The 24,881-nt window shown below is 44.7% G+C and overlaps 5 protein-coding genes and 1 non-coding gene across 8 annotated transcripts in view; 4 read left to right on the forward strand and 2 right to left on the reverse strand.

Annotated features, from left to right (window-relative positions):
- Positions 1 to 650: 650 nt before the first annotated feature.
- On the forward strand, positions 651 to 1,946 carry LOC120451494 (spaetzle-processing enzyme). Its single transcript, XM_039635245.1, has 2 exons — positions 651 to 1,303; positions 1,509 to 1,946. The coding sequence occupies exons 1-2, from the start codon at positions 816 to 818 to the stop codon at positions 1,915 to 1,917; spliced, it is 897 nt and encodes a 298-aa protein (XP_039491179.1). The 5' UTR covers positions 651 to 815; the 3' UTR covers positions 1,918 to 1,946.
- On the reverse strand, positions 1,936 to 21,882 carry LOC120451490. Of its 3 annotated transcripts, XM_039635236.1 has the most exons (7): positions 21,753 to 21,882; positions 7,391 to 7,484; positions 5,882 to 6,049; positions 4,641 to 5,324; positions 3,277 to 4,575; positions 2,528 to 3,137; positions 1,936 to 2,447 (listed from the first exon to the last, which is right to left on the reverse strand). In XM_039635236.1, exons 2-7 carry the CDS (start codon positions 7,463 to 7,465, stop codon positions 2,197 to 2,199), a joined length of 3,087 nt encoding a protein of 1,028 aa, XP_039491170.1. In that variant the 5' UTR covers positions 7,466 to 7,484; positions 21,753 to 21,882; the 3' UTR covers positions 1,936 to 2,196. The 3 variants fall into 3 exon arrangements, with proteins under 3 accessions (XP_039491170.1, XP_039491172.1, XP_039491171.1); XM_039635238.1 differs by lacking the exons at positions 5,882 to 6,049; positions 7,391 to 7,484; positions 21,753 to 21,882 and adding an exon at positions 9,517 to 9,614; XM_039635237.2 differs by lacking the exons at positions 5,882 to 6,049; positions 21,753 to 21,882 and having other exon boundaries at positions 7,391 to 7,655.
- On the forward strand, positions 9,731 to 13,677 carry LOC120451492 (glycine receptor subunit alpha-4). The gene is made up of 5 exons (XM_039635241.2): positions 9,731 to 9,970; positions 11,549 to 11,636; positions 11,699 to 12,153; positions 12,273 to 12,919; positions 13,043 to 13,677. Exons 2-5 carry the CDS (start codon positions 11,566 to 11,568, stop codon positions 13,325 to 13,327), a joined length of 1,458 nt encoding a protein of 485 aa, XP_039491175.1. The 5' UTR covers positions 9,731 to 9,970; positions 11,549 to 11,565; the 3' UTR covers positions 13,328 to 13,677.
- On the forward strand, positions 15,576 to 21,140 carry LOC120451491 (serine proteinase stubble). The gene is made up of 7 exons (XM_039635239.1): positions 15,576 to 15,700; positions 18,618 to 18,704; positions 18,768 to 20,223; positions 20,279 to 20,389; positions 20,443 to 20,755; positions 20,818 to 20,917; positions 20,977 to 21,140. Exons 1-7 carry the CDS (start codon positions 15,658 to 15,660, stop codon positions 21,033 to 21,035), a joined length of 2,169 nt encoding a protein of 722 aa, XP_039491173.1. The 5' UTR covers positions 15,576 to 15,657; the 3' UTR covers positions 21,036 to 21,140.
- Positions 21,883 to 21,970: 88 nt separating the features above from the next.
- The window catches only part of LOC120451493 (nicotinamidase), a 28,418-nt gene continuing 25,507 nt past the window's right edge, over positions 21,971 to 24,881 (forward strand). The window contains exon 1 of the mRNA XM_039635242.2: positions 21,971 to 22,109. The gene's annotated coding sequence lies outside the window, so the exon portion shown is untranslated. The remainder of the gene's footprint in view (positions 22,110 to 24,881) is intronic.
- On the reverse strand, positions 22,889 to 22,961 carry Trnav-cac. Its single transcript has one exon. It is a non-coding gene; the product is annotated as a tRNA-Val (tRNA).

Below are 24,881 nucleotides of genomic sequence, written 5' to 3' on the forward strand. Positions count from 1 at the left end.
TCGTAAATAACTGCACTTAAATCGTCGACTCATTTCTTAAAAATACCTAATCAAATTCTTATTAACTCATCACTGTGAAAAGAATGTTAAGTATGAATCATAGCGTTGAGCTGGAATGCACGAATCATTATATGTTTTGTAAGTGCTCAATTTCCAAGAGGTTTTATTAATATGCAATGAGGTGGCATCAGAGAGTTTGTATAGCCATGTCTGTGCTAAAAAGTTTCAAATAGCTTCTGCCACAAAAATACCCGAAAATAGCAATACCCTTTACTCGTAGAGTAACCGACAATATAAGGTATATATATTCTTGATCAGGATTAATAGCCGAGTCGATCTGGACATGTTCGTCTGTCCGTTCGTCTGTCTGACCGTTCGACTGTCTGTCCGTCCGTATGAACGTCGAGATCTCAGGAACTATAAACGCAGTTTGTTGACCCATGTTGCCACGCCCACTAAATTTTTCCAAATTTTTTTTACATTTTGGTTAGTCTTGTAAATATCTTTCGATTTGCCAAAACTCTTTTTGCCACGCCCACAAACCGCCAAAAACTGACAGGGTTGAAGAGTCGCCGTCGCACTTCCACTTGCTAGTGACGGGTATCAGATAGTCGTTCACTTTGAGCTTAATTCGCATTCACGATCTAGGAGTTCTATTACAAATTTCGAATACCTAGCTTTTCGGCTTTCCGGAAAGGCATTGTCTGGTATAAGTCACCAAATTAAATGTGATTTCAGATTGCCATCCGGATGAGAAGTACGTATCTCTGTACGAGTGCTCCCATGTATATAGAACTGCCTGGTCCTGGACGTTGATGCGCGAGTATGATATTGATATCTGGAGGAGGGACCGAAGGATCTGCTGCCCCCCGCCTGGCAATCGGCTCCCGAGCACAGATATCTGCGGCAAGAGCCCACTTGTACCCCGAATTGTGGGTGGCTCGGATGCGCGGCCACACGAATTCCCCTGGATGGCAATGCTTCTGTATCTGAATAGATCCTCCTTGGAGATTCTGCCCCTCTGCGCGGGTTCCTTGATCAACAATCGCTATGTCGTGACCTCGGCCCACTGTGTAGTTGGAGTTCCGGATGACTTGTCGCTCAAAAACGTCCGTCTCGGCGAGCATGACATCACCAATAATCCAGCCTACCATCCGAAGTGCAGGAACCAGGCCAGCCGATGTGCCCTCCCGAATCTAGAGATCGGAGTGGAGGAAATCATAGTCCATGGGCGATTCAATAGCAGTTTCTTAGGGAGGATCCAAAACGACATCGCTCTCCTGCGACTGAAAATGCCAGTTCGGTGAGTAATGTTTTTGCAGAAAATATAGATAGGAAACACCCTTAGTTATTTGCGAATTTTCTATTCGCACGTCCGTTTATCAAGAAATAAATGCCTTTTTTATATCGGAATAACTCAATTAAATTAGAAGAGTTCCGGATATAATCGTCTAGTTCATCGTCACCAAATAGATAGCTTACAATTGAAATGGGCGTTTCTCTTGCAGCTACAGCACAGGAATCCAGCCAATTTGTCTTCAGAACTCCGACCCCTTCACCAAATCGAGATTTGAAGTAGCCGGATGGGGCATAACAAATAATGGAAGCTTTAGCCAAGTTCTGCAGCGTGGAATCATTCGGGAGAAGGAACTCAGGGTTTGCGCAGGAAGGATTCGTTTTCTGGACTTCAACGTCCACTCCCAAATTTGTGCCGGCGGCGACGGCGGAGTCGATACCTGCAGTGGAGATTCCGGTGGACCGCTGATGGCGACGGGGGGACGCATGGACAATACTCGGGTTTACTTAGCTGGCATCACCTCCTACGGAAGTCGAAAGTGCGGAGCGATCGGGTTTCCTGGTGTTTACACTAAAACGAGTGCATTTCTTGGATGGATAAGAGGGTTATTGAGGCCCTAATGCTAAATACAAGGATAGTTTAAAGTGGATTAGTTTTATTTTGTCAAAAGAACTCGTAAAATATACACAAATACACGCAGGTAAATACTGTTACGATTACAAGAAACCCCACAACACGCAAATGACGATAAATTACAATAGTGACTGTTGACAGAGACATTGAGAGAAAGAGATAGGCTGCCGCGGCAGAAGTTCGGATCCAGATTCGGTGGCCAAAAGGACCCACTCCTCCGCCGCCGAATCCTCCGCGGCCAGCGATTAGCGATTAGCGATTAGCGTTTAGTGGTTGGCATAGAAGCCATGTCCAGAGTTCCCCATGAACTCCGTCCAGCGCTGCGACTCCGCGGGATCCAGCTCCGAGCAGACCTCGCCCGGCCGCAGTGAGCGACAGGTGCACGTGATCCCGATGCGGGTCACCACCAGCTGCGACTCGAACTTGGGAAGGGCGGGCTCCGCGTCCACCAGACGCTCGCTGAGGCACTGCTTCAGGAACTGTTTGCGCAGCACGCGCAGGTTGTCGATGGTGTAGCCTGAGGAGCGCAAGTAGTGGTGGATTAGTCGGGAAATGGATCAGAGGGAAATCGTTACGGCATCGGCGTGGAGTACTTACTCTTATACGCACTGACTTTCTCCTCGACGCAGCTGAGATCCTGGGGTGAGAAGAGTGGCGGATAGGCCTCCGACTCGCGGATGTTGAGGACGAAGGCAAAGTCCAGAGAGGAACTCACATTGCCCAGAGCCTTCAGCAAAACGCCGGTGGATGAGATGGAAGCCAAGTACCAGTCAGCTCCGGTGGAGTCCTCTCCACCAGCGGAATCCTCGGCCGCTGTAGTCGTGGTTCCGAAAGCCCTCTCACGTCTCTTGCGACGCCTCTTCTGCTTTTTGTTGCCCTCCTGGGCGTCCGCAGCTCGCTCCCGCGCCTCGTTGTCCAGCTCCAGATCCCACAGGCTCAGCGGGGACTGCGCGGACATGGGTTGTCCGGTGGAGCTGGGCGTGGCATGGGTGGTGGCTATGAGGTTGCTGCCACTGGCCTCAAGGAAGCCACTGCGCACATCGCGATTTCCGGCGGTGGGATATTTGGACCGCAGGTGAATGGGTCGCTCTCGTTCACTCTGCTCCAGAAGCGGAGGCACTTCGTCGTTGTACACCAGTTCGTACTCCTCCGGCAAACGCAGCGGATTTGCATTCTCTGGCGGCAGCTGTAAGGCATCGTAGTCCTTCTGCGGAGTTGGGAAGTCGTTATTGTATGTTAAAAAAAGGTAACTACCTAGAAAACTAAAAAACTATAATATGTTTGTTTTGCCTTCGTTTGCATAGAAGTTTATGAAATTTAGATATTACCAATTCCAAAATACTTACAAATTCCTTGGGGTAACCAACTCCGACTCCGAAGTTAGGTGGTTCGCTGTCTGCTCCCTGAGGCAGTAGCTCCTGCAGTTGCTGCTCCATCAGCGGATTGGGTCGATGGTGCGCTTTGGGGCGACGGCCGGGGTGCTCCGTCCCACTACCGATGGCATTTTCATTACCAATATCTGATCCGGCGGCCACCTGGCGCAGCAGTTGCTCCCGGTTTCCGGCCAGCAGTTTCTTGAGCAGTTTGGGATGCTTCAGTGGGGATTTCTTTCCCGCTGCCGCCGGTCGTTGTGTGCGATTCAGCTGAACCTCCAGGTCATCCGTGCTGAAGAGGACGGCACCCGGCGGTTCGATGTGCCTGGCAATCCCGTAGAGCTTTAGTACAGTGGACTCGTTGTACCGCAGACGACATGTGTCCGCCCTGGCTTGGAGTATGATGTCGCTATCCGGCACAAATTCGTAGGCATCCCGGGCATCCGGACGGTTGCGGCACTGCAGCTGCCAGTGCAAGAAGAAGTCGCCTCCGAAGCTCTGCGAAATGGAGACGCCGCCAAGGAGACTATTGGCACCGCCCGCATCCGTCATCATGGCGCTCAGAAGGGGCTGTCCGTTTCGTCCGTCAAGGATGGTGGTTTGCGAGTAGTAGTATACCGGGAATCCCGGTCCAGTGTTGTACTTCACCATGAAATCCGTGACCCTGTCGTGATTGAAGAGACCCGGAACAATGGCACTGACGCACTCGCTGGCCGGGAAAGTGTAGTTCCACATCATGGTGTAGTTGGCTCCATCGAAGGCCAGAACGCTTCGGTTGAAGGCGGCCACCACCACATCCGAGATGCCATCTCCATTCAGATCGGTGAGCACGGCGGGCACCATCAGACCGGAGCTCTCTTGTCGGTGGAGCGGGGTGAAGTGCTTCTCACTGGTGTGCGCCATCAGGGAGTGCAGTCGCAAGGAGTAAATGCCACCTGGAGTATTCTGGCCACCGGTGACGATCAGTAGGAGCTCCGTTCCATCCGCCTGCGTGATCAGCTGAATCGGCACAAACATCTCCTCGCGGTACGGCGTTGGAATGCTCCGGATCACCTTGCCCGTCTTCCCCGAAATCAGTTTTATGTGACCCGCCTTGGACTCCTCGCGCTCCTCCAGATGGGCGGCTATTATTTCTGGCACCGAATCGCCATCCAGATCGCGCAGCACATTAATCGTGTACAGGTCCATTACAATGGGCGAGTTGGTTTCCACTTCCAATTCCCGGAAGCTCCAGATTACGGAGCCAGTGCGTCCATTGATGGCGTAGATCATCTGAGTGGTAAAATAACGGGTAAGCTGGATTCAAAAATCGTATTTTTCCTAAATATTAAACTTACTCCCAGTCTTCCAGCTGCCACGCAATCGGTGCCCCCATCACCGTCCACATCCGCGCTGCAGTGCAGCGAGAAGACATTCGCCACGCTCCACGATTGCCAGAGGATGGATCCATCCAGTCCGTTCAAGGCCACCACTCCGCCCTCGCAGGGCACCTCCTCCCCTTGCTGGGCGGACTGGCAGCGCGGCAAGGGGATGCCCTCGTAGGGTATGTTGTCGTCGACCCCGTAGCCAAAGACCACATCCCTGATGCCATCGCCATTCAGGTCAGCCGCCCGCAGCGGACTCTCGCTGTTCATGCGCGCCAAGCTGCGAGACCATCGCTTCTGGACACTGATCTGGGTGCAGGGCACGAACTCACTGCCCAGCGAGCTGCCATATGAGATGCGGGAGGAGCCTGCTGAGATGGCCGCCAGCTGGGCGGGATCGGGCCGCCACCAGTGGCGGATTCGCTGCAGCGGCAGCGGGAAGAGCGTCAGCATGAGGGCCGCCAGGCTGAGCAGGGCGCAGAGCACCGTTAGAGCGGCCAGGGCGTAGCAGAAGGGTTCGCAGCAGCGGCAGCAGCGCCGCCTCCTGTGCTGCTTCATTATGGGAGTGGATCCCGACCCGGATCCGGGTGCGGATCCTGCACTGTGTTTTCGACGCGGCGCCATCAGCGGGCGCTTCAGTCCCTGCTCCTCGCTGCGCTGTGGGAGGAAAACGGATCAGAGTTGAATTATAGTTTATAGATTAGTTCACCAAAAATTGATAACTGCCGCGGAGAGAAAAGTAACATTACATTACTCTGCATTTTCTTCTTTTGAAAAATAAGCAATAACATTGTGAGTCATGTTGTATTTTAATATTCAGTATAAAATATTCCTTATTTATTCCTTCATTATCTGCAGCATTATCTATATTATTATGCAATATTTTTTATTTTAATCGTCATACTTTCACGATTTATAGGTATAATTAATTTTCAAAACAAAAGAAAATGTATGTATTTTAATAAAGTTGAGCACGGCATATGGTAGCTTTTAATTTCGGATATGTTTTTGCAAACTATCTTTTAGAACAGAAAATACCTTTTTTTCATTTGTGTCTTGACCAAAAGGAAGCTGAACTTAATGGGTCACTACTTTTTTTCTCTGTACACTTGAAACTATGCACGAAATGTCAGCACTCCTTCATTAACCCTTCTGTGACCTGTCACTTGACTATGCTATGTATTTTCCCTCGTGGTTTTTGATTCCGTGCTCACCTTCGCCGACCTGGCATCCTTGATGAACACCTCGTCCTCCACATCATCGCTCGCATCCTCGTCGATGGACGAGTCCCGTATGGCAATCCTCTTGGAGGGCACATATGGCCGCAGTTTGATCATCGTTGGGAGTGGTTCCGCTGACGCGGTTGCACCACCAGGCTGCACCTGCAAGAAAGCTTCTGATTCAGCCGCTCGAAGGATGCGTTGCGGATCCCTTAAAGCATCCTGCGGCTCCTGTTTTTCCGTGCAACTCCAATTGCAGCGATGCGCGTCCGGCGAGTGTGTAAAAATCAATAGCGACGTCACGGTTTCGCGCTCAGCTGTCCGCGAGCACGGAGCATGCGCCCTGGTGACCTGGCATTGGAACCACCCGAACCACCACCCATGGGAGCGAGCGCCACGTGTTGGCCAGCGGCTACAGGTTTGTTTGTCAACAATGAGCTGGCCCACCTGGTCAGCTCTCTCTCTCTCTTTTGGGCTCTGCGTCCCCAATCTCTCTCTGGCATCTGTTGCTGGTCAGAGGCACCACCCATACGCGACCCACCACCCATCATCCCCCAGCGAAAACTCCCTGATTAGCTCCTTCCCAGCGGTTCAATGTCCTCGCTTTGAGGCTTTTCATGAATGAAATGGGAATGGGTGGAGTTGGGATATGTGGGCACTGGGCGTTGGGCGTTGGGTGGGACAGCGGGAGTTCCATTCAGCGAACTTCCGCGTACTGCCGATGTGGGTCACATCTTCTGTGGGACGCTGTGTGGTTGCCTCGCTCGCCGAAGTTGGCGATTAATATTTAATGGCATTTTGTCTGCATTTAGTGGCAGGAAGGGAATCGGAAATTGGAAACGGATAATTGGCCGATATATTTTACCATTTGAATCAAGGTGTACTCCTTACTTGTAGGGTAAGAGGTTATAAAAAGTATAAATAGGCTGCAGAATGGGTTTCCAACTTAATGAAGCAAAGCGTTCTTATGAACGCAAGATTGTTTCAGAAGATTACTCACAAACCAGCACAGACATTTTTAAATTTAAGATTGCATTTGATTTATCAAATTTTGATATACATTGTTGTAAAACCCACACTATCGCCAACAAAGCTCCCAAAACTGACCAAATTCAAAAATTTTATAAATTTTAAAAATTGGTATGATGTGTCATTATTTGTTGAAAGTATACTTTTTTGGAAAAAAATGCATCCACATATACTTATTTCCCTGAGGTAACTTCTATCGGCATGCCAAATATATAAAAACCCAACGTAGATTTTCTAGCTAAGCTAAATTCTATAGTCCAAGTTTTGTAAATTCCAAGTTTTTTGTACATAAAGATATTAAATCGTTAGCGTTAATGTAACCGTCTCTTTCCTACTTGCATAGTCTCCCTCCTATTCCCATTATCTTAGTAAGGGGTACGTGATAGTCGACTCGACTATAGCGCTGCCGCTTACTTTTAACTTTGTAAACTGAAAAGTGTAATAGAACATTATTAAACTGCATTTTTCAATTACCTCCATAAGAATGGTGTACTCATCTCCAGGGTCTGCTGAGTTGGGTTTGGCTATCACAGTCCAATCGACGTTCATCGCATAAGTTCCCAGATTGCTTCAGTAGAGGGAATAAATCCAGAAAATTCGTTAACCAGGCCTAGTAACTCTGCAACCTTGGCTCTCTTTACATCACTGATATTTTCTTGCCAAGCAAAAACGCATTTGGCTAGATAAGTTTTCGCTTCTTTATCTATTTATCCTACAATATATTTTACAAAATTTTCTATGACGTAGACCGCTTGTCAAAAGCCAAACACAAGTAAAAAGTTTGCTGGTTTTTTTTTTGCCCCCCAAAGTATTCAAATTGCAAGTGCGCCAAAACCTTTTGCGAATTTGCCATAGCCACCGCCCTCTGACGCTGCCCTCAGCAGAAACTTAAGAGCACCACTTAGTGGGGTTGGAATAGGAATACTGGGGTGGCTTCTGGCGAGGAATAGGAGCACTCAGAACAGGTCCAAGCTCGACTGCATTCGAATAAACTATAGAAAAATCTGCGGCTTTTTATAGCTGCCCCATCAATAGGGAGGAGCGTGGCGGGGAGTGGATTAGGATGGCTATGAGGATGAGCATAAGCATGAGGACGAGGACGAGGACTAGTATGACGATGTCGAGGACGATGAGGTGTGGTGGTAACTTAAGTGCGCTATTATCGCATCAGAGATAATTTAATAACGACAAGTCTTCTTCCTCGGTCGTGGGCCAGAAAGACAGAAAGGATGTATGGAATCGGTTCAAGAGTGTTGCGGAAAGGCGTTGAGTAGTTCTTGGGCAAATGGGCGTGGCAGGTCTGTGGGACTCACAAAATCTGCATACAGAAAACAGCCTCCGATTTTATAGTGGGTGCGAGCCGCATCAAGGTCGGCCGTAAGTCGAAGGGGAAAGCCAAGTGTTTATTATTTATGATTTTTGCAATTATAAATTGAATAACTACCTCCTCGTTAATAAAATACACACTTAAATAGCACAACAAATGTTTGCTTTTTGACTGGGCATAATAAATCTTTCAAGTTAGCATTTCAAGTATAAACTTTAGGTCCTAATTCAGATCTCAGGACATTTGCATGGAACAGTAACCTAAGTACAAAAACTAATATTTACATCTATTTTTTAAGCATGAAATAAGAAGGGGTCAAATTACGTGCAACGAACATAATAAATAAAAACATTCTCCAAGAAATGCTTGTGTGGGTTAAATGTTTTATAAACACCTCTTTCGTTGTAAAAATGTATGCTAAAATATTACTACGTTAAAGGTAAAATCGTCACTTTTTTACGTCCTTGCTTCAAACAAGACAATCGAATTTACCCCCTTCGATTTTCCGAGCTACATGCTTTTTACTCTCCAACTTAATCATCTCATTAAACTTGATTTTCCTTGCGATTTCCCTCTGGCGTTTATTTTCAACTCGTTGTTGTTCCAATTGTTCATTCCGTGTGACATAGGACGGGGATCACAGGATTACCGAGGTACTGCATTCATTAGCCAGTGTCCCCAAGAGTCGCGTCCCCACCGAGGATGCCACTGCCCCCAACTTCTGCTGCGACAAATGCCACTTCTGGGGCACTTGGCAGCTTGCGGAGAACTTGTCACGGAAGGACTAACGAACTAAATTGATTGAAAAATGCTCAAAACTACAGAATACAAGTGCGGACATATAAAAGCTTGAAACAACTGCAAGAAAGTTCCCCCGAAACCGAGAAGTCGAATCAATAGACACATGCCGCGTCTTGCCATGATGGGAATTGAAGGTCCTGCCCTCCACACCCTAGGGCGCATCATTGGGTTCTGGGCGAGAAGGGTGAGCCGACCACAATGCCGATGACGACAGAGCCTAGCAGATTATGAAGCAAATGGAGGCAATGCCAAAGTACTCGAGGAAATTATGTTAAGTGACAAACACACAGGCCCATGGCGCTTGCAGCCCTGGTAGGCAAAAGGATATTTGCCTGTCCTATATATAGATGCATTTGCAAGCAGGCATTGGCTTCCTTTGGCGCCGATAGTTCCTTGTTCTCCCCAATATTAAAGAGCACGTTTCTGGCGGCTTTCACTTTTGCTTTTCCCCACTAGTCGAAAAAGGACTCACCCACACGTACGGACCCTTATACCAACATCTCGTCAAGCATCCTGCATCCTGCATCCTTCGTTGGTGAACTGTTCGTTCGTGCCTGGCAACGTTTTAAATTCAAATCGGTTTGCCTCCAACTGTCAGTTGTCAGCGAAAGTTTGAACTGCCAAGACGTTCACAACGGAAAAAGGAAATTTTCAAGAATAATTCCAGTAAACTATTAAATGCTGAAGTGTTCAAAATATTTCATAAAACACAGAAACCTTCTTTGACAATTTTATAAATCTTAAAAATTCTTTCGGGAAGTTTATGAAAAGAGGTGTTTTTAATCATGCCATTTGTGGCGTCAAGCTGATGGTTATGTAATCTCTGTGAAGATTCTAGAAATCCAACAGAAATATATTGCTTCGAAAACCAAGCAAAGATTAGTTGACTGAAGAGGAAAGCTATTTCAAATTCATCTAAAAACTGTGTAAGATTTAAAAGACCGTGTGTAAAATAACTTTCTAAAATATCGTTTAATAATATTTCATACATGCCCAACTAATATTATTTAAAAATTTCCTAGCTTATTGAGAAAATAGTATCTGTTAAATTTGTTGTGGTGGGTTAATTGATTAAATTATTATGATAAAAACTACCTACCTAAAAGTGATGACAAGTTCAATTTTAATTCAAACTTTTACTCAAGTTTAATATATTATGTTGAAAAACCTATAAAGTGATGACAAGTTCAATTTTAATTCAAACTTTTACTCAAGTTTAATATATTATGTTGAAGATACCTATAAATTTCGCAACATCTTAGAAAAGAACAATCAAGCTATTAAATACCACTTCATATTCCTTGCTAAAGTATCATTACTTGTAATTTTCTTTTGATTTAATATTAAGCAATAAGCCATTTTGGGATCAGAATATTTCAAAATGATTGTTACACTAACAAATGTTTTTTAATAGTTTAAATTATATTTTATCATCATACTCATATTTCTCGGACATCCCGTTAAACCTTTTTTGTACGAATAATGCAATTAATGATACCATTAAAGTGTGTACTATCAATGTAACTTGAATCGTTATCTCAAAACATTTTCCCATCTCCGCTTTATAATATTTATTGCAGCCTAATCATGAATTCATTATTTAAATAGCTGATTCTTTAAGTTGGCCCAATTTGCCGAGAAGAGAGAAATCCTCAGACTTGTGCCGCGCCGAGTGCCATGGCAATTGTCCTTGTCTAATGGGGGCTCTGCAGCATTGGCAGGATTCTTTCATTGCCCGCTTTCTTTGCCGTGTTCGTCATGTGGGATGTGGGCGGGTGCACTGCCACGCCCTCATCCTCGCGGGCGCATGAAAAGGCGCATGGCCACTTAAGGCAGTTCGCCCCGCCCACACTGCGCCCTTTCGAGTGGCTTTAATTGTGAATTAAGACGGTATTGTGCAGCGAGCGACTGGGACGACGGCAGGTATCGCTGTCTATGTCCTGCGGCCAGGGTTGCCAGGCTGCATTCGGACTCGGACTCGGATTCGATGCCTCCCAATGCCGAGGCTATCCATTGTCGACGGCAAATGGCTCATTGTCTCTTGGGCTCGGCCCCTATTTTATTTACTTGGTTAAGCGGCATAATTGTTGCTATTTTCGTGCCAATCGCTCTCGATGCATTGTCAATGCCAGGACGACCCTTCAAGAGCCTTTGATCCTTTCCACCTCGTGGCAAGGTCACGGACGAGACCGGAATATCGTTTCAAGTTGTTTGCATCGTTGTAGACCTTTTGTCACCCATTCGGCAGGAAGAACCCTGAATATTCATTCTTATTATAATTGGGCTGCAGGAAGGTCTCACAGAATTTCGATACGTCAATACAAAGGGAACCATAGAGTTCAATCATAATTCGTGTAAATCGCAGTTTGTACAATATAAATTATTATATTCTCTTTTCAGCACAGCTTATTGATTTGTTAGTGTTCTTTATTAAGAAAATCAATAAAACGTTGTATATAAATTTATTAAATTTACAAACAAATTATTGTATATTTCTGACACAGCAAGAGCTCACATTGAAATGGTGTTTCAAATAGTAATTCTGGTGATCTGCACCATCTGCATGAAGCACTATGTCAAAGGGGAGTTTCAGTGAGTATAAACTCGAACGATAAACGAACGAATATCGAACTGAAATTGTCCTGTTCATCCAGACAAAGTCTGGCCATAACCGACATCCTTCCCGAGGACATCAAGCGCTACGATAAGATGAGACCGCCGAAGAAAGAGGGTCAGCCGACGATAGTCTACTTCCATGTGACGGTGATGGGTCTGGACTCCATTGATGAGAACTCGATGACTTATGTGGCGGATGTGTTCTTTGCTCAGACATGGAAGGATCATCGCCTGCGATTGCCGGAGAATATGACACAGGAATACCGATTGCTGGAGGTGGATTGGCTGAAGAATATGTGGCGGCCGGATTCGTTTTTCAAAAACGCCAAATCGGTGACCTTTCAGACCATGACCATACCCAATCACTATATGTGGCTGTACAAGGATAAGACCATTCTTTACATGGTCAAGCTAACACTGAAGCTGTCGTGCATCATGAACTTTGCCATTTATCCTCATGACACTCAGGAGTGCAAGCTGCAAATGGAAAGCCGTAAGATTTCGTAAACTGGTTTTGAACGGTGAATCAGTCGAATAGCCGAAAAGATCGCTGATCCATCATTTCCTTCTACAGGCTTTTGAATAATATTTAAATTTAAACCCCTCTTCCAGTGTCACACACCACAGACGACTTAATATTCCAGTGGGATCCTACCACGCCCCTTGTGGTGGACGAAAACATCGAGCTGCCCCAGGTGGCCCTCATTCGGAATGAAACGGCGGATTGCACCCAGGTTTATTCCACGGGCAACTTCACCTGCCTGGAGGTGGTGTTCACTCTTAAGCGTCGTTTGGTGTACTACGTCTTCAACACCTACATTCCCACCTGCATGATAGTCATCATGTCATGGGTTTCCTTCTGGATCAAACCGGAGGCGGCTCCAGCCCGGGTGACTCTAGGGGTCACCTCCTTGCTAACGCTTTCAACGCAACACGCCAAATCGCAGTCGTCCTTGCCACCTGTTTCCTATCTTAAGGCCGTGGACGCCTTTATGTCCGTTTGCACGGTATTCGTGTTCATGGCCCTCATGGAGTATTGCCTAATAAACATCGTCCTGAGCGACACGCCCATTCCCAAGCCGATGGCCTATCCACCCAAGCCCGTGGCGGGAGACGGACCTAAAAAGGAGGGCGAGGGTGCTCCACCTGGGGGCAGCAACTCGGCGGCCAACAAGCAGCAAGCCACTATGTTGCCACTGGCCGATGAAAAGATCGAGAAGATTGAGAAGATCTTTGACGAGATGACCAAGAACAGAAGGGTAAGCTAGAGTAAGATCTCTTCAGTTGTGACAATTAAGGTGTTTTGATTCCACCCACCCTTCGTATTTAGTTTGCAATGCAGTAGCTAGTCTTAAATAAAAAATAATTCTGCATATTTTCAGATTGTAACCACCACACGCCGCGTGGTGCGTCCGCCCCTGGACGCCGATGGTCCGTGGATTCCGCGCCAGGAGTCGCGGATTATACTGACCCCGACTATTGTCCCGCCGCCACCGCCCCCTCCGCCAGCGGCACCGGAACCGGAACTGCCCAAGCCGAAGCTCACACCCGCCCAGGAGCGGCTCAAGCGGGCTATATACATAGATCGGTCATCGCGCGTCCTTTTCCCCGCCCTCTTCGCCAGTCTGAATGGCATCTACTGGTGTGTGTTCTACGAGTATCTATAAGGACAACGACGACTGTGCCCTGTAAATACTTTCGCTAGCTCTCTGGCACTCCATCCGAGTGTTAAACGTTGATTGTTCGCATATATCGAATCGTATATGGCAAATTTAATCTTAAGCTTTCACGCACAAGCTTTAAGTCAATGAATTTTAAACATAGATGATTGTTGAACCGGAGGAGAAGGAAAAAGGAACAGATGGAGTTATGATTACAGGGTAAATTACAAATAATCAATTCAATTCCTAAAATGCTTAAAGTTAATCAAGTGACGTAGTAGCTGATGTAGACTAAGTGAAATGTAATTTAATGTCTCAAACAAATGCTTTTAATTGTAAATAAATAGAGAATCCATTTCAATTGACGAATAGATATACATAAGTGTGCCTAAACTTGATAGCATGATGATCAAGAAAGTTTAATGGTAATACCAGTACTAAAACTTTTGCACAAAATAGTTTGTACCGAAACCCTTGATAGTGAAAGCTCTTACAATTCAAAAGCTTAAAGTAAGCTCAAAGCAAAAGGGATTCCCTTTTTCAGGTATGTACTTCTTAAGTCAAATGTTGGCCTCCTTCCCCACTTGAATTACCATTTCTCAGACACTTGGCCAGCCCATTCTTTTTTAACACCCTTTTCTTCTTTTATTTTTACAGTACCAGTTTTAGGTTTATTTCGCGCTGCTTTTTCTTTTAAAGGTGTCAGCATTGGATGGAACAATGGAACTTGCTCGATTTTCTACCGCTCGCAGTCGCCAAGCAGCCGCAGGGTGAAGAGAAACAGACTTATGAATACCCAATTAATTATGTTGCTCACACGCTCTACACTTTTGCCTTTTCACGGTCGTTAGTGACGTCCGAGCAAAAACCATGATAAGGTTAAAAAACGAAAACCAAATCTAGCACTTGAGCTAAAGATGTGATGTAGACTATCACCAGCTGGGAGTTATTGAGGAGGTGGCATATTGAAAAGTTGTGAGATGGCATTTGTAGATGAATCGAAAAAGCCTTGCATCTAAGTATTCTCCACCATCATATTTCCACTTAAATTTTCCTAATTTTTATGGGTTTCTCCCCTCTGTTCAATGATCAATCATATGGTGTATGGTGCTGTGTGAATATGTATGCTTGCGGTTAAAACATTTGCATTTGAAGTAGGCCAGGCCAAAAGAGTTCGCTGTTCGTTTTGGGGAATCCACACCATGATTCACTCAAAAACCACATTGAACACTGGCGCAGTACTTGATGGAGTGGGTTGCATTGGCAGAGGCTTTGAGAGCGGAAAATAAGCTAAGGTTGCGCAAATTGACTACATATTTTGGGCTGGGGAATACCTGGGGCCCAGCATTATGTGGGCGTGCTCAATGCAAATAAGCTCAACCTAGTGGCGGAGTTGAATGAGTTCGATGAGATGGTTTTTCAAGGAACGCACAATGGCTAAGTTGGTCAAATTATAAATTATTTTCGACAAGGAAAATACCCAATTTGAGTGACTCTCCGAGTGCCCAAAGTCCCACCTCTTGCACTCACCATGCCCAAAGTCTGAAGAAAGTAAAAATCCAGCCGACAACCTCGCGGCTACCGTCGCGGCTCTTAGCTCCCCCTTTGCCTCCTCTTTGCCACCTCTTTGCTGCCCCTATCCCCTCTAAAGAGCAAAAACGAAAACGAAACGAAATGCTCCATCGGCAAAAACAACACTAAAGGCCAAAGCTGCCTGACAACGACGCCACAAAATGTTATGTTGTTGCTGCTGGCGTGGTGTTGTCTTCGGCTTTTGCATTTTCAGTTTCAATTTCAGTCGAACTCGGGCAGCAACGGCACACGGAAGCAGCAGATCGCACTCCGTTCCAACTTCGAAAAACCCTCCAAAAGGCCCAAAACAAACAAATCCAATCATAAGCCCAACTCCCATTGGAATTCGGTGCTTAAACTACCAGTACGCAGTAAACGCCTTGCTTGACTCGAACAGGCGTATAAAAAGTGAAATTCGACCACTTTTCGCAATCAGTTTCGCAATCTTATCGGGCGTAATAAAGATAAATATTACAAAATTTATTTAAAGCAATTGGCAGCTCGTTAAAGTTTACACCAAGGCTAAATTTTCTTTCAGCTAAGCCAAGATAACGAAAAGCCACAGAAACGTCGCCGCGGCTTAAACACTTTTTAACACTTTCCATTTCGTTCAGAGCAGTTTTCGTTGAATTCGTCATCGCAGCGGTTGCCTTTCGTCGAGTGTGTTAAATAATAGTAAACAAAATTGTGAACGAAACTACCACATTTTTCGGCAAATGTTCAACGGCTTTGTGAACTGAAAACGGAGACTGCATTTTAAGTTGATGATTGGCAAGATGCAAACGAAGGTGTTTCTGCTGTGCCTGGGTTGGTATTCGAAATAACAGCATGACTGTCCCCAAAATTAACAGATAATTAACCTAGTTTTGGGCATCCCAATTTTATTTGGTAACCATTTATCACCTTATTATGGATAATTTGTGCTAATGTGCTGCGCAAAATATATCAACGAAAAACAAAAGACTTAGGCAACGAACATGCTGTTGCGCATCCGACGAAAGTCCGAATGCAGCTGATGATTGTGAATGATTTTCTTCTTTTGTGGCTATCATCACGATTCGTGCAACGTGAGGTAGCTTGCAACTTTCTTTGCCCGCACTGCCAATAAAACTTCCGCTCGGTGACGTCATAGACAGGTCGAAAACCAGCTGGCATGCAAATCACATAGATAACGCCACCAAGGCCAATCGGTGATCTCCCCTGGCCCAAAGAGTACTCTTGTGTACGTGTTTCTTGGTATTACCGCAACGCCAGGCTTGACCATCTATTATGCAATAAACAAAAAAAAAAACAGAAAAAAAAAACTTGTCAACGCCGCAATTTGTTGGCTGTTTGGTCACTTCGGACGTTGCCGGTTGCCAAAACTCCAGGCGGTTTGCCGATAGCCTGACCATGAAGTGTACAATTTGAGTTTTCTGCTTCGGAAGTTAATGCAGCCGCTGTTTTTTTCAATTTTCCCCTTTTGTCCCTCTGTGCAGATTAGCTTGTAATTTTTTCCATCAACGGCAATTGCAGCGTTGACATTTCAACTGCTTTCTTCGGGATTTTCACTTTCGATAGCCAAGCAATGATAGGAAGATTGGTTACTCGGAGCAGACAAAACTCCTGGCCTTAACTAATTGCATTTATGATTTTGTGGAACTCGATTAATAATATTAGAAATCGTCTATACAAAAATTGGATGTCATTTAAGTGCAGACGAGATTAAAAATAAAATAAAGGCATCGTATAGTAAATTTCCTCAACTATCGGATACCCGTTACCCAACTATTGTATGTGCGAGAAAGAAAATATAATTTTTTAACGACAGAACAGCTGTTGCGGCTTATGGGCTTTAGAGTGGGCGTGGCAACGTTCTGAAACAAACTTGCACACAATCTGTATGGCTTATCTTTCAAATTTCAAGACATTTTAGTTCCAGAGACCTCGACTTTTATAAAGACACTCAGACAGACATGGACAGATCGACACCGCTGGTGACGCTAATCAAAAATAGTTCTAATCCCTTTTACAACCTTTTACAACCTTACCTTTTAACAACGAAAATAGTAATAGTTATAGTAACGAGTAAGGGGTACAACAAATTTTATATTAATATGAAAATTCTGTCTTGATAGTGTAAACAGATTTAATTCTATCTTTGATATGTTATACATAGTTAGATAGCGAAAAGGAAAGCTTGGGCTAATAAACTAATGAATTTTTGTTTAACTAAGGTTATTAGCAGCAAATATCAGCCCATTTTTTGAAACAATCCTATATAGAACTCACACAAAATTTCATCTTGATTCATCAAAGATTCATCTTGATTTAATCGCGCGCCGCCTGAGAATTTTTCAATACAATTTTCACATTTAATCTTTGAACAGAATGTATCATATTTTTGGGTCAAAATGCACAACAGTATGATTAACAATGAACCGAAAAGAGAGCACGTATCCACAACGAATGTGCTTAGTCTGCCTAGGGCCTCCGGGGCATTCACTTTTCCGAAGAAATCATTTCTATATAAGCCCTATAATTGGCCAATATTTCATTGTGTTGAGGTGAGCAGCAACAAAGTAAAGCAGTGCCATTTGGTATGGGCAATTTTATTCCAAGTGAAAGTGGCAAAGTTGCAGTGCACACCTCGAAAAATGTTAATGAGCCGCGTTCGAATCTGGCATAAAAGCAAAACAAGATAATCAAAATAAAGCAGAAAAAGGCGAAATAAAACCGAAACTATAGCAGTTTAACCCAAATCACTTTAAGATAATCAATTTTGTTTTCCTTCGTTGCGAGGTGAAATCTTTTGGCGACCTTGGCGCCCAGTAACTTACATAAAGAATCATCACGGAGGAAGTTCCCCATAGCCGAGATCTTCTCCTTCCCAAAATGACAAGTCATTAAGCAAATGGAGACGGAGACAAGCCCACCAAAAAAACCGAGCAATCCAAGCCCGACGAGCAGAGATTATGTCACGGCAGTCAAGCAAAATAAACTCACAGCTAAATAAACATTAAATGCTTCAGTTGAACAACGACATACTTTCCCATTAAGGGACAAGGGTGGCTAGGGCGGGGTGGGGGCGGGGGCGGAGCGCAGATGCGTAATGCCAATTTGTGACATTACTCAACCGGCGACAAAACCGAAAGACTGCATAGGACCATTGTTGAAGTGAGTTTGGCCAGTTAGGCGCTCGCGGATCTCCGGTGTTTCCTGCTTTCAAACTGTTTAAGCAGATTTTCCCCAACAGTGCGTTTCATAACTTGCAAGTGCACGCAGTAAATTTATAGAAAGAAAAAGAAATAAAAACTATATGTCTTGAAACGCGTTATATATCATCTTACCATTGTAGCTTACTACAATACATTTAGGTATTCATTTTTCGATACATGAGTTAGTTTAAAGGCCCACTTTCCGTTATGAAGTAAAATCAATAATTTATCAACTAGTCTCCCTTATCAGAGCACTTCGCTTAACTACACATTATTAGATTTGTCTTTAAAGTCAGTGTTGTTCTAGGGAGTTTGAGACAGAGAGAGAGATTCTTTGACTAAGTATGTTATTATGTTAAAGAATAAAATACCATTTTAAAGCGACGCATTTAACTGATTTCGTAGGCTCATTAGTTGCGTTAGTTATTACCTTTTTATACCCCTGCAGAGGGTAAATTAATTGAAGTCAGAAGTTTTATTTGATTAAAGTAAGAAAACTAAATCAATTTATTTTTTCACCGTTTCAGGACTCTCCTTGAGCACATTTCTGGCCGCACAAGGACAATCGAGTGACGCCAACGATGAGGAGCAACCACTCCATTTGACCAACGACGGTAAGTGTGATCAAGATGCAGGATGCTGTGCACGGACATTCACAACTTTAACCCTTAAGGCAGCGTCTTTCTTTCAGCCGCATCTGCACGATCGACGACTGGGTCGCCAGTTGAGCGCGGACCTAGCCGAGAGCCAGAGCTCGGCCAGCAGTGTCAGCAGCAGCAGCCAGTCCAGCTCCACCTACGAGGATGACGATGATGACGTTGAGGGTTCCAGCGAGTACTACGATAGCGACGAGGAACAGTCCGAGGGCAGCAACGAGTCCCTGCCTCGTTTGCTCTCCCAATCCACCTTCAATCGCATCTCTGAGACCTTGGGAGCGCTAAACCACGTGGGACACATGCTGGTGGACATAACTCGCGGTGGACAGGATCAGGCCAAGACGGAGGGGGATGAGAAGAGTGAGGATGCGGGCCAGGACAAAAGTCAATCAGTTGGAGCGGCCAGCTCAACCACAAGTGCTTTAAGCACCACTGAAGTGGTTCCCTCTTCCACATCCTCCCCACGCGGAAAATCGGAAGCACTTCCAGGAGTCTCCGACAAACTTATGGATACTCTACCGATCACACTCTCTGCCAATAGCTTGCTACCAGCTGGGAAGCCCGCTAATCTGAGTGTTATCCAAGTGGCCACTAAGAGAATCGGTATAGATGACTCTAATCCCATGTTTGTGGAAAACAAGGAGCTCAAGCTGAAGAAGAAAAAGAAGAAGAATAAGAACAAGCAGAAGGTCAAGAAGCCCAGTGAAGAAGGAGTCCCGATTCCGGCAGCCCAGGGAGCTCAGCAATCGCAGCAGAAGATCAAGATACCCACCACTCCGCGCACCACAACTACCTCCACCACCACCACAGAAGCACCACCTATTACTCTGAGCCCACTGGATCAGTTGGCAGAGGCTAGTGATGAGGCGGGAACTGCGAAAGATGCGGAAAACTACTGCAAGACCCCAAGTGGGAGGAGAGGACGTTGCGAGGATCTCAGCAGTTGTCCCGCTCTGCTGCTGAATCTCAGCAGCCTGAGGGAGTCCCTGTGCTTCAAGAGTCTTTATGTGCCGGGCGTGTGCTGCCCCATTTCCTCATCCTCCACTGTTTTGACCACTCAAAAGCCTTTGAGACTGACCACTCGTCCCACGACCACCACCAGCACCACCAAGGCCACGCAGCCCACGAAGAAAAGCACTGTTCGACCCACCACGCGCCCCACATCTGGTCTCGTGCTTATTCCCCAGAAGAAACCGCCCACTAGCACGACGACCACCACGACAGAGGTGCCGCTTGAGCCAGAGGGTCTGGATGAGATCGGCAACAACATCGTGGATCCCGATGAGTGCGGTCAGCAGGAGTACTCTACGGGTCGGATTGTGGGCGGAGTAGAGGCCCCGAATGGTCAGTGGCCGTGGATGGCGGCCATTTTCCTCCACGGACCTAAGCGCACCGAGTTCTGGTGCGGTGGCTCGTTGATAGGCACCAAGTATATCCTCACGGCTGCGCATTGCACGCGGGACTCGCGACAGAAACCGTAAGATATTGGGAGTCTTTCACTTGGGTTGGGTCTAATTCCGAGTTTCTTTTAGATTTGCTGCTCGACAGTTTACAGTTCGCTTGGGTGACATCGATCTGTCCACGGATGCCGAACCCTCAGACCCCGTGACCTTTGCCGTCAAGGAAGTGCGCACCCATGAGCGGTAGGTTTTGGCCCTCCTAAAGTGGATAGTATTAGTAACGTGTGTATCCTCAGCTTCTCCCGCATTGGTTTCTACAATGACATTGCCATTCTGGTTTTGGATAAGCCAGTGAGGAAGTCGAAGTATGTGATCCCTGTCTGCCTGCCAAAGGGAATCAGGATGCCGCCCAAGGAGCGTCTTCCCGGACGTAGGGCCACCGTCGTGGGCTGGGGCACCACCTACTATGGTGGCAAGGAATCCACCAGCCAGCGGCAGGCGGAACTGCCCATCTGGCGGAATGAGGATTGCGACCGCAGTTACTTCCAGCCCATCAACGAGAACTTCATCTGCGCAGGATACTCCGATGGTGGAGTGGATGCTTGTCAGGTGAGTTGCTATTGGAGTTTCCATTCACAGAGGATCTAAAACTTATTGCATGTTCATTCTAGGGCGATTCTGGCGGCCCTTTGATGATGCGATATGACTCCCACTGGGTTCAACTGGGAGTGGTATCCTTTGGCAACAAGTGTGGTGAGCCCGGGTATCCAGGTATGTTACTCTCCAGACGGACTACTTAAGCAGTATTGACTGATTTTATGCCCACTCAGGTGTCTATACTCGAGTCACTGAATACCTGGACTGGATACGCGACCACACGAGGGATTAATCACTTTCCCGATCCAATCGATCCAATCGATCCACCTTAGCCGTAACTGTAGCCTAGATTTAGGTACGCACTAGTCTATGTACTCTTAATGAACATCCCCTCCTGATCTAAGCAGTGTACTATTTATTAACCACCCATTGCAATCATTGATGATTGGCATTTGTTGACTAAATTAATATATATTATATTTAATTTTGATAAATAAATTGTGTAAACAAAATGACACTGGAAATCTCTAGATAAAATGTTTTAGTATTTTGAATTGCTCTTTTCAATGTGATTTACTAATTATCAGTGCCTTTTTCACTAGAAATATATGTTTTTATCAAATAGCATTCATTTCATGTCAGTCTTTTCTCTACTGAAAAGCCTGAGTTATGTATTTCATATGCATGTATATCAAATATACGTACATATGTACATATATACTGCGCAGTAGTTGGGGAAAACGTTTGTAGTGGTTAATTTTGTGAAATGATCTTACGCAATCCGAAAGCTAATGATCCGTAGCTAATTGGATTTGGATAAACAGTAGGAATCGATTCAGTTTGTTTCGATTGATGCGTGGGAGCGCCAAGCGATTATTTCTAGTTTGTAACTTTTGAAACTAAATTCCGATTATGTGTGACCCTTCCCTTCTGACATTCTAGCAACTATCAATGGGGAAGTGACTAACTGATAAGTTCATTCATCCGTTGGTTAGTCTTTATCACTTACCGGGAACTACTTGGTAAACAAACATGAGCAATTTCATAAGGTTTTTTCTCGGTGCCGGTTCTCTCAGTTGGCCATAAGCTTTCACAGCTGACGGACGCGAATTTTTCCCTCCAACCGGCAAATTTTTCGAGTTTCTCGCGAACGTTTGTATTATCTTAAAAAATCGACTACCTCAACGAATTTGAAGTAGTGGAATTATAAATTGTGCTTCTTCTGAAGATTTACAACACGAATAAATCATAATATTGTACAATTAACTCTGATAATCACGAATTTCACATTGCTACTACTTCAGTGCGTGGACTCTGAAAGCTCTGAGTGTTTTGTTTATGCAAAGCTTTCTTGGGCTATCGCGTGGTAAGTACCAGGGAAGAGAAAGCTCTCTTATATTGAAAATAAAGAGTGTGATTCAGTAAAATTTATAAAAATAAGGGTAAAAAAAGTCGAGAAGCTTCAAGTGTGGTCTTAAAAAAGTGTCAAATGAGAAATTCCTAAGGTTTGAAATCGTTATATTTTCTCTTTCACATAATATTTATGTGTCCATCTTTGTTGGGTAGTGTAAAACACTAACCTAAAGCTTCAGCATATATAACATATGTTAACTCGTACGGAAGCTGATTGATTCTGTTAAGGGCTTTCGCCAGCCCTTCAAATCTTCAAAATAACAATAAATATTTCTCTAGACGAGCAAATTTGTAAATTAAATGATTTGATTCTGCTGAATATACAATATATACAAACTTTTGTCATACAACGGATCAGCACATTGTGCTAAGGTAAATTTAATTCCAATTAAACGTTTCGCACTGGGAAATTGTGACATCTGCACTGTAAAAGTTATTTGATATTCAATGTTATCGCAATTATTCCAGTTATTAAGTATTGAACAACGTTATGACTTCCTTTAATATGAAGTAATACATTTTGACTTCCGTTTATTTAATTTATTATATATTATAAAATCAAGTGGTTTCTTGGAAAGCAAGCGGTTGGTATAAGTGTGAAGTAGCTACGACATATCTTTCTTTGAGCCTCCCTTTTTTGTGTTAAGTGCAAACAAAAAACATTTCATCATAATGATAATTTAAGGAAAATATTTACATTATAAAATAAAGTAAAGCAAAAAAAACTTTCGCTGTTCCCGCCCGGGTTCGAACCGGGGACCTTGTGCGTGTGAAGCACACGTGATAACCGCTACACTACGGAAACTCTTGGGAGCAGTGCGGTTAAGTCCAGTCAGAGGCTAACGAACGGTTTCTATCCGAGTATTTACTCATTAACCAGATTAGTTAATAGAAAATTCCCAAGACAAAATTGTCTTGTTTATGCTGTGGAAATCGTTTCCACGATGTAAAAAAAACTTGCGGAAATTATAAAAATAAGTATGGAGATGGCGGCAGAAAAGTAGCCAATATATAAAAGTACAGATTAAAAACCTTTGGATCGTGAGTTTCTGCCGTCTTAGAGCGCCCCCGCTTGGCAGCAACAATGAAAACCCATTTCTTCGCCTTGTCATTCCGCTCTTAATTAGCCTTTATTTGTCCCCTCTTCACGGAGCCTTACAATTGGTCGGCATTTGTGCTTGTGAATAGAGGGAAAGGGGCAAGGCCAAGGGCAAGGCATTCATGGCATGCCTGAAACACGCTGACCAGATTACCAACCAAAGCGCCAAGGGGCCAGAGGCGAAGCACTCTGTGGGTGGGGTGCTCCGATGGCCCACCTTTAAATAAATTCGAGCACGCTGATCCTTGATTAAAATTCCTATTGTCTGCTTTGGTCCTGCCAAGATTTCCTCCCCTTTCAGGACTCCGCTTTTGTGCGGCGCCTTGAACGTAATTAATATGCAGGCCAGAACGGACTCTAACTGCTTCTCGGCACTCGTTATAATTACGCATTTAAATTGGCACAAAGGTTGAGGCCAGACATGAACCAAACCGCTCACTCAGCAAAAAAAATCCTTTCCGTGGTCTAATAATCCCCTATACTTTTGATTAATAGATGGTCGAAATGTATTTCAATTGCCCGAGTTGTCCAACTTAACGAAAATAAAATATTATATTTCTGTTTAAAATAGTATTACTTTGATGCATTCAAGGTGATTTTCTCTCAGTGCCAGCCAATCCAAGAGCTAAGCCAAGAAGAGTCCACAAGGAAGCGCCTTCAACTCTTGCGTTGAATATGTATGTGCGCCAGTGTGTGTGCGGCTTATGAGTGTGTTGGTGCACGGCCCCATAAATTTGGGTCAATGGGAAAAACGTCAGAATTGAGTAATTACAACATAATTTTCAATTTTGCAGTTTACGTTGTAAATTAATTTGCGGTCGACATTGGCGAAGCCGCCTCCGATCATTCCATCCCCTTTTGGCCTCGGCTTAGGCTCATTCGTGACGGGTTTTTGGGTGGGGTCTTGGGGTTCCGAGCTCCGAGCTCCGGCTTTGGGTCTGGGATTGGGCTTTGGTGTGGGCTTGGGCTTGGGCTTGGGTTTGGGGGATTGCACAACAATTAAAGCAACAATTACTGGACAAACCGGACGGCAGACGTCGAACTTAGCGTTGTTGTGCTGCGCCATAGTACACGGAAAACGCACATACATATACTGTTGTCTGTGCCACACGGGTCGCCATTCGCCGGTTGGGGGTCATCTGTTTGTTGTGCATAATTAATTTGCAGTCATTCAGGCTGTCTCGCGTGCTGATACCCAGTAGGTAAAATGCCAATGAGTCCGGCATAGTGAGTTGTCACGCAGGTTCAGTGCTTTAGTGCCTAACAAAAGGAAAGCATTAGAGTTATACAGCTGCTGAGAGTTAATCATTAGCAGCATTACTAAATGGATTTTAATATTTGAGCAGCAATTTTAAAGATACCTAATCTAAAGTTTTTATATTCGTTTTTTCAAATGCCTTCTTTGGAACTAAGATTCCGTTTGGAACTTGTGCAGTCAAACTAAAAAGTTTTAATATATTTAAACACAACATGTTTTTCTATATTATTACACTTCCATTTATATTATTGTCCTTATAACTAAATGAAGAGAACTTGAAAAGGGAACTTCGAGCAACAGAATATGGACTTTGTTTTCTTCTTATTTGGCCCCAGTGGTTATCAATGTATTTTTAAGAGTGACAAAAT

The sequence above is a fragment of the Drosophila santomea genome, chromosome 3R (genome assembly GCF_016746245.2).
Source record: "Drosophila santomea strain STO CAGO 1482 chromosome 3R, Prin_Dsan_1.1, whole genome shotgun sequence".
In the NCBI taxonomy this organism is placed as follows: domain Eukaryota; kingdom Metazoa; phylum Arthropoda; class Insecta; order Diptera; family Drosophilidae; genus Drosophila; species Drosophila santomea.

Bases quoted from the DNA above. Each gene is read 5' to 3' on its own strand.
- LOC120451494 (XM_039635245.1), top strand. From the start codon at position 816: ATGCGCGAGTATGATATTGATATCTGGAGGAGGGACCGAAGGATCTGC. The intron at 1,304-1,508 runs GTGAGTAATGTT...TTTCTCTTGCAG, and splicing joins CGACTGAAAATGCCAGTTCG to CTACAGCACAGGAATCCAGC.
- LOC120451490 (XM_039635236.1), bottom strand. From the start codon at position 7,465: ATGAACGTCGATTGGACTGTGATAGCCAAACCCAACTCAGCAGACCCT. The intron at 3,138-3,276 runs GTAAGTATTTTG...CCAACTCCGCAG, and splicing joins TTGGTTACCCCAAGGAATTT to AAGGACTACGATGCCTTACA. The intron at 2,448-2,527 runs GTAAGTACTCCA...TGCGCTCCTCAG, and splicing joins GAAAGTCAGTGCGTATAAGA to GCTACACCATCGACAACCTG.
- LOC120451492 (XM_039635241.2), top strand. From the start codon at position 11,566: ATGGTGTTTCAAATAGTAATTCTGGTGATCTGCACCATCTGCATGAAG. The intron at 11,637-11,698 runs GTGAGTATAAAC...CTGTTCATCCAG, and splicing joins TATGTCAAAGGGGAGTTTCA to ACAAAGTCTGGCCATAACCG. The intron at 12,920-13,042 runs GTAAGCTAGAGT...GCATATTTTCAG, and splicing joins AGATGACCAAGAACAGAAGG to ATTGTAACCACCACACGCCG.
- LOC120451491 (XM_039635239.1), top strand. From the start codon at position 15,658: ATGATTGGCAAGATGCAAACGAAGGTGTTTCTGCTGTGCCTGG. The intron at 20,390-20,442 runs GTAGGTTTTGGC...GTGTATCCTCAG, and splicing joins GAAGTGCGCACCCATGAGCG to CTTCTCCCGCATTGGTTTCT. The intron at 20,756-20,817 runs GTGAGTTGCTAT...TGTTCATTCTAG, and splicing joins GTGGAGTGGATGCTTGTCAG to GGCGATTCTGGCGGCCCTTT.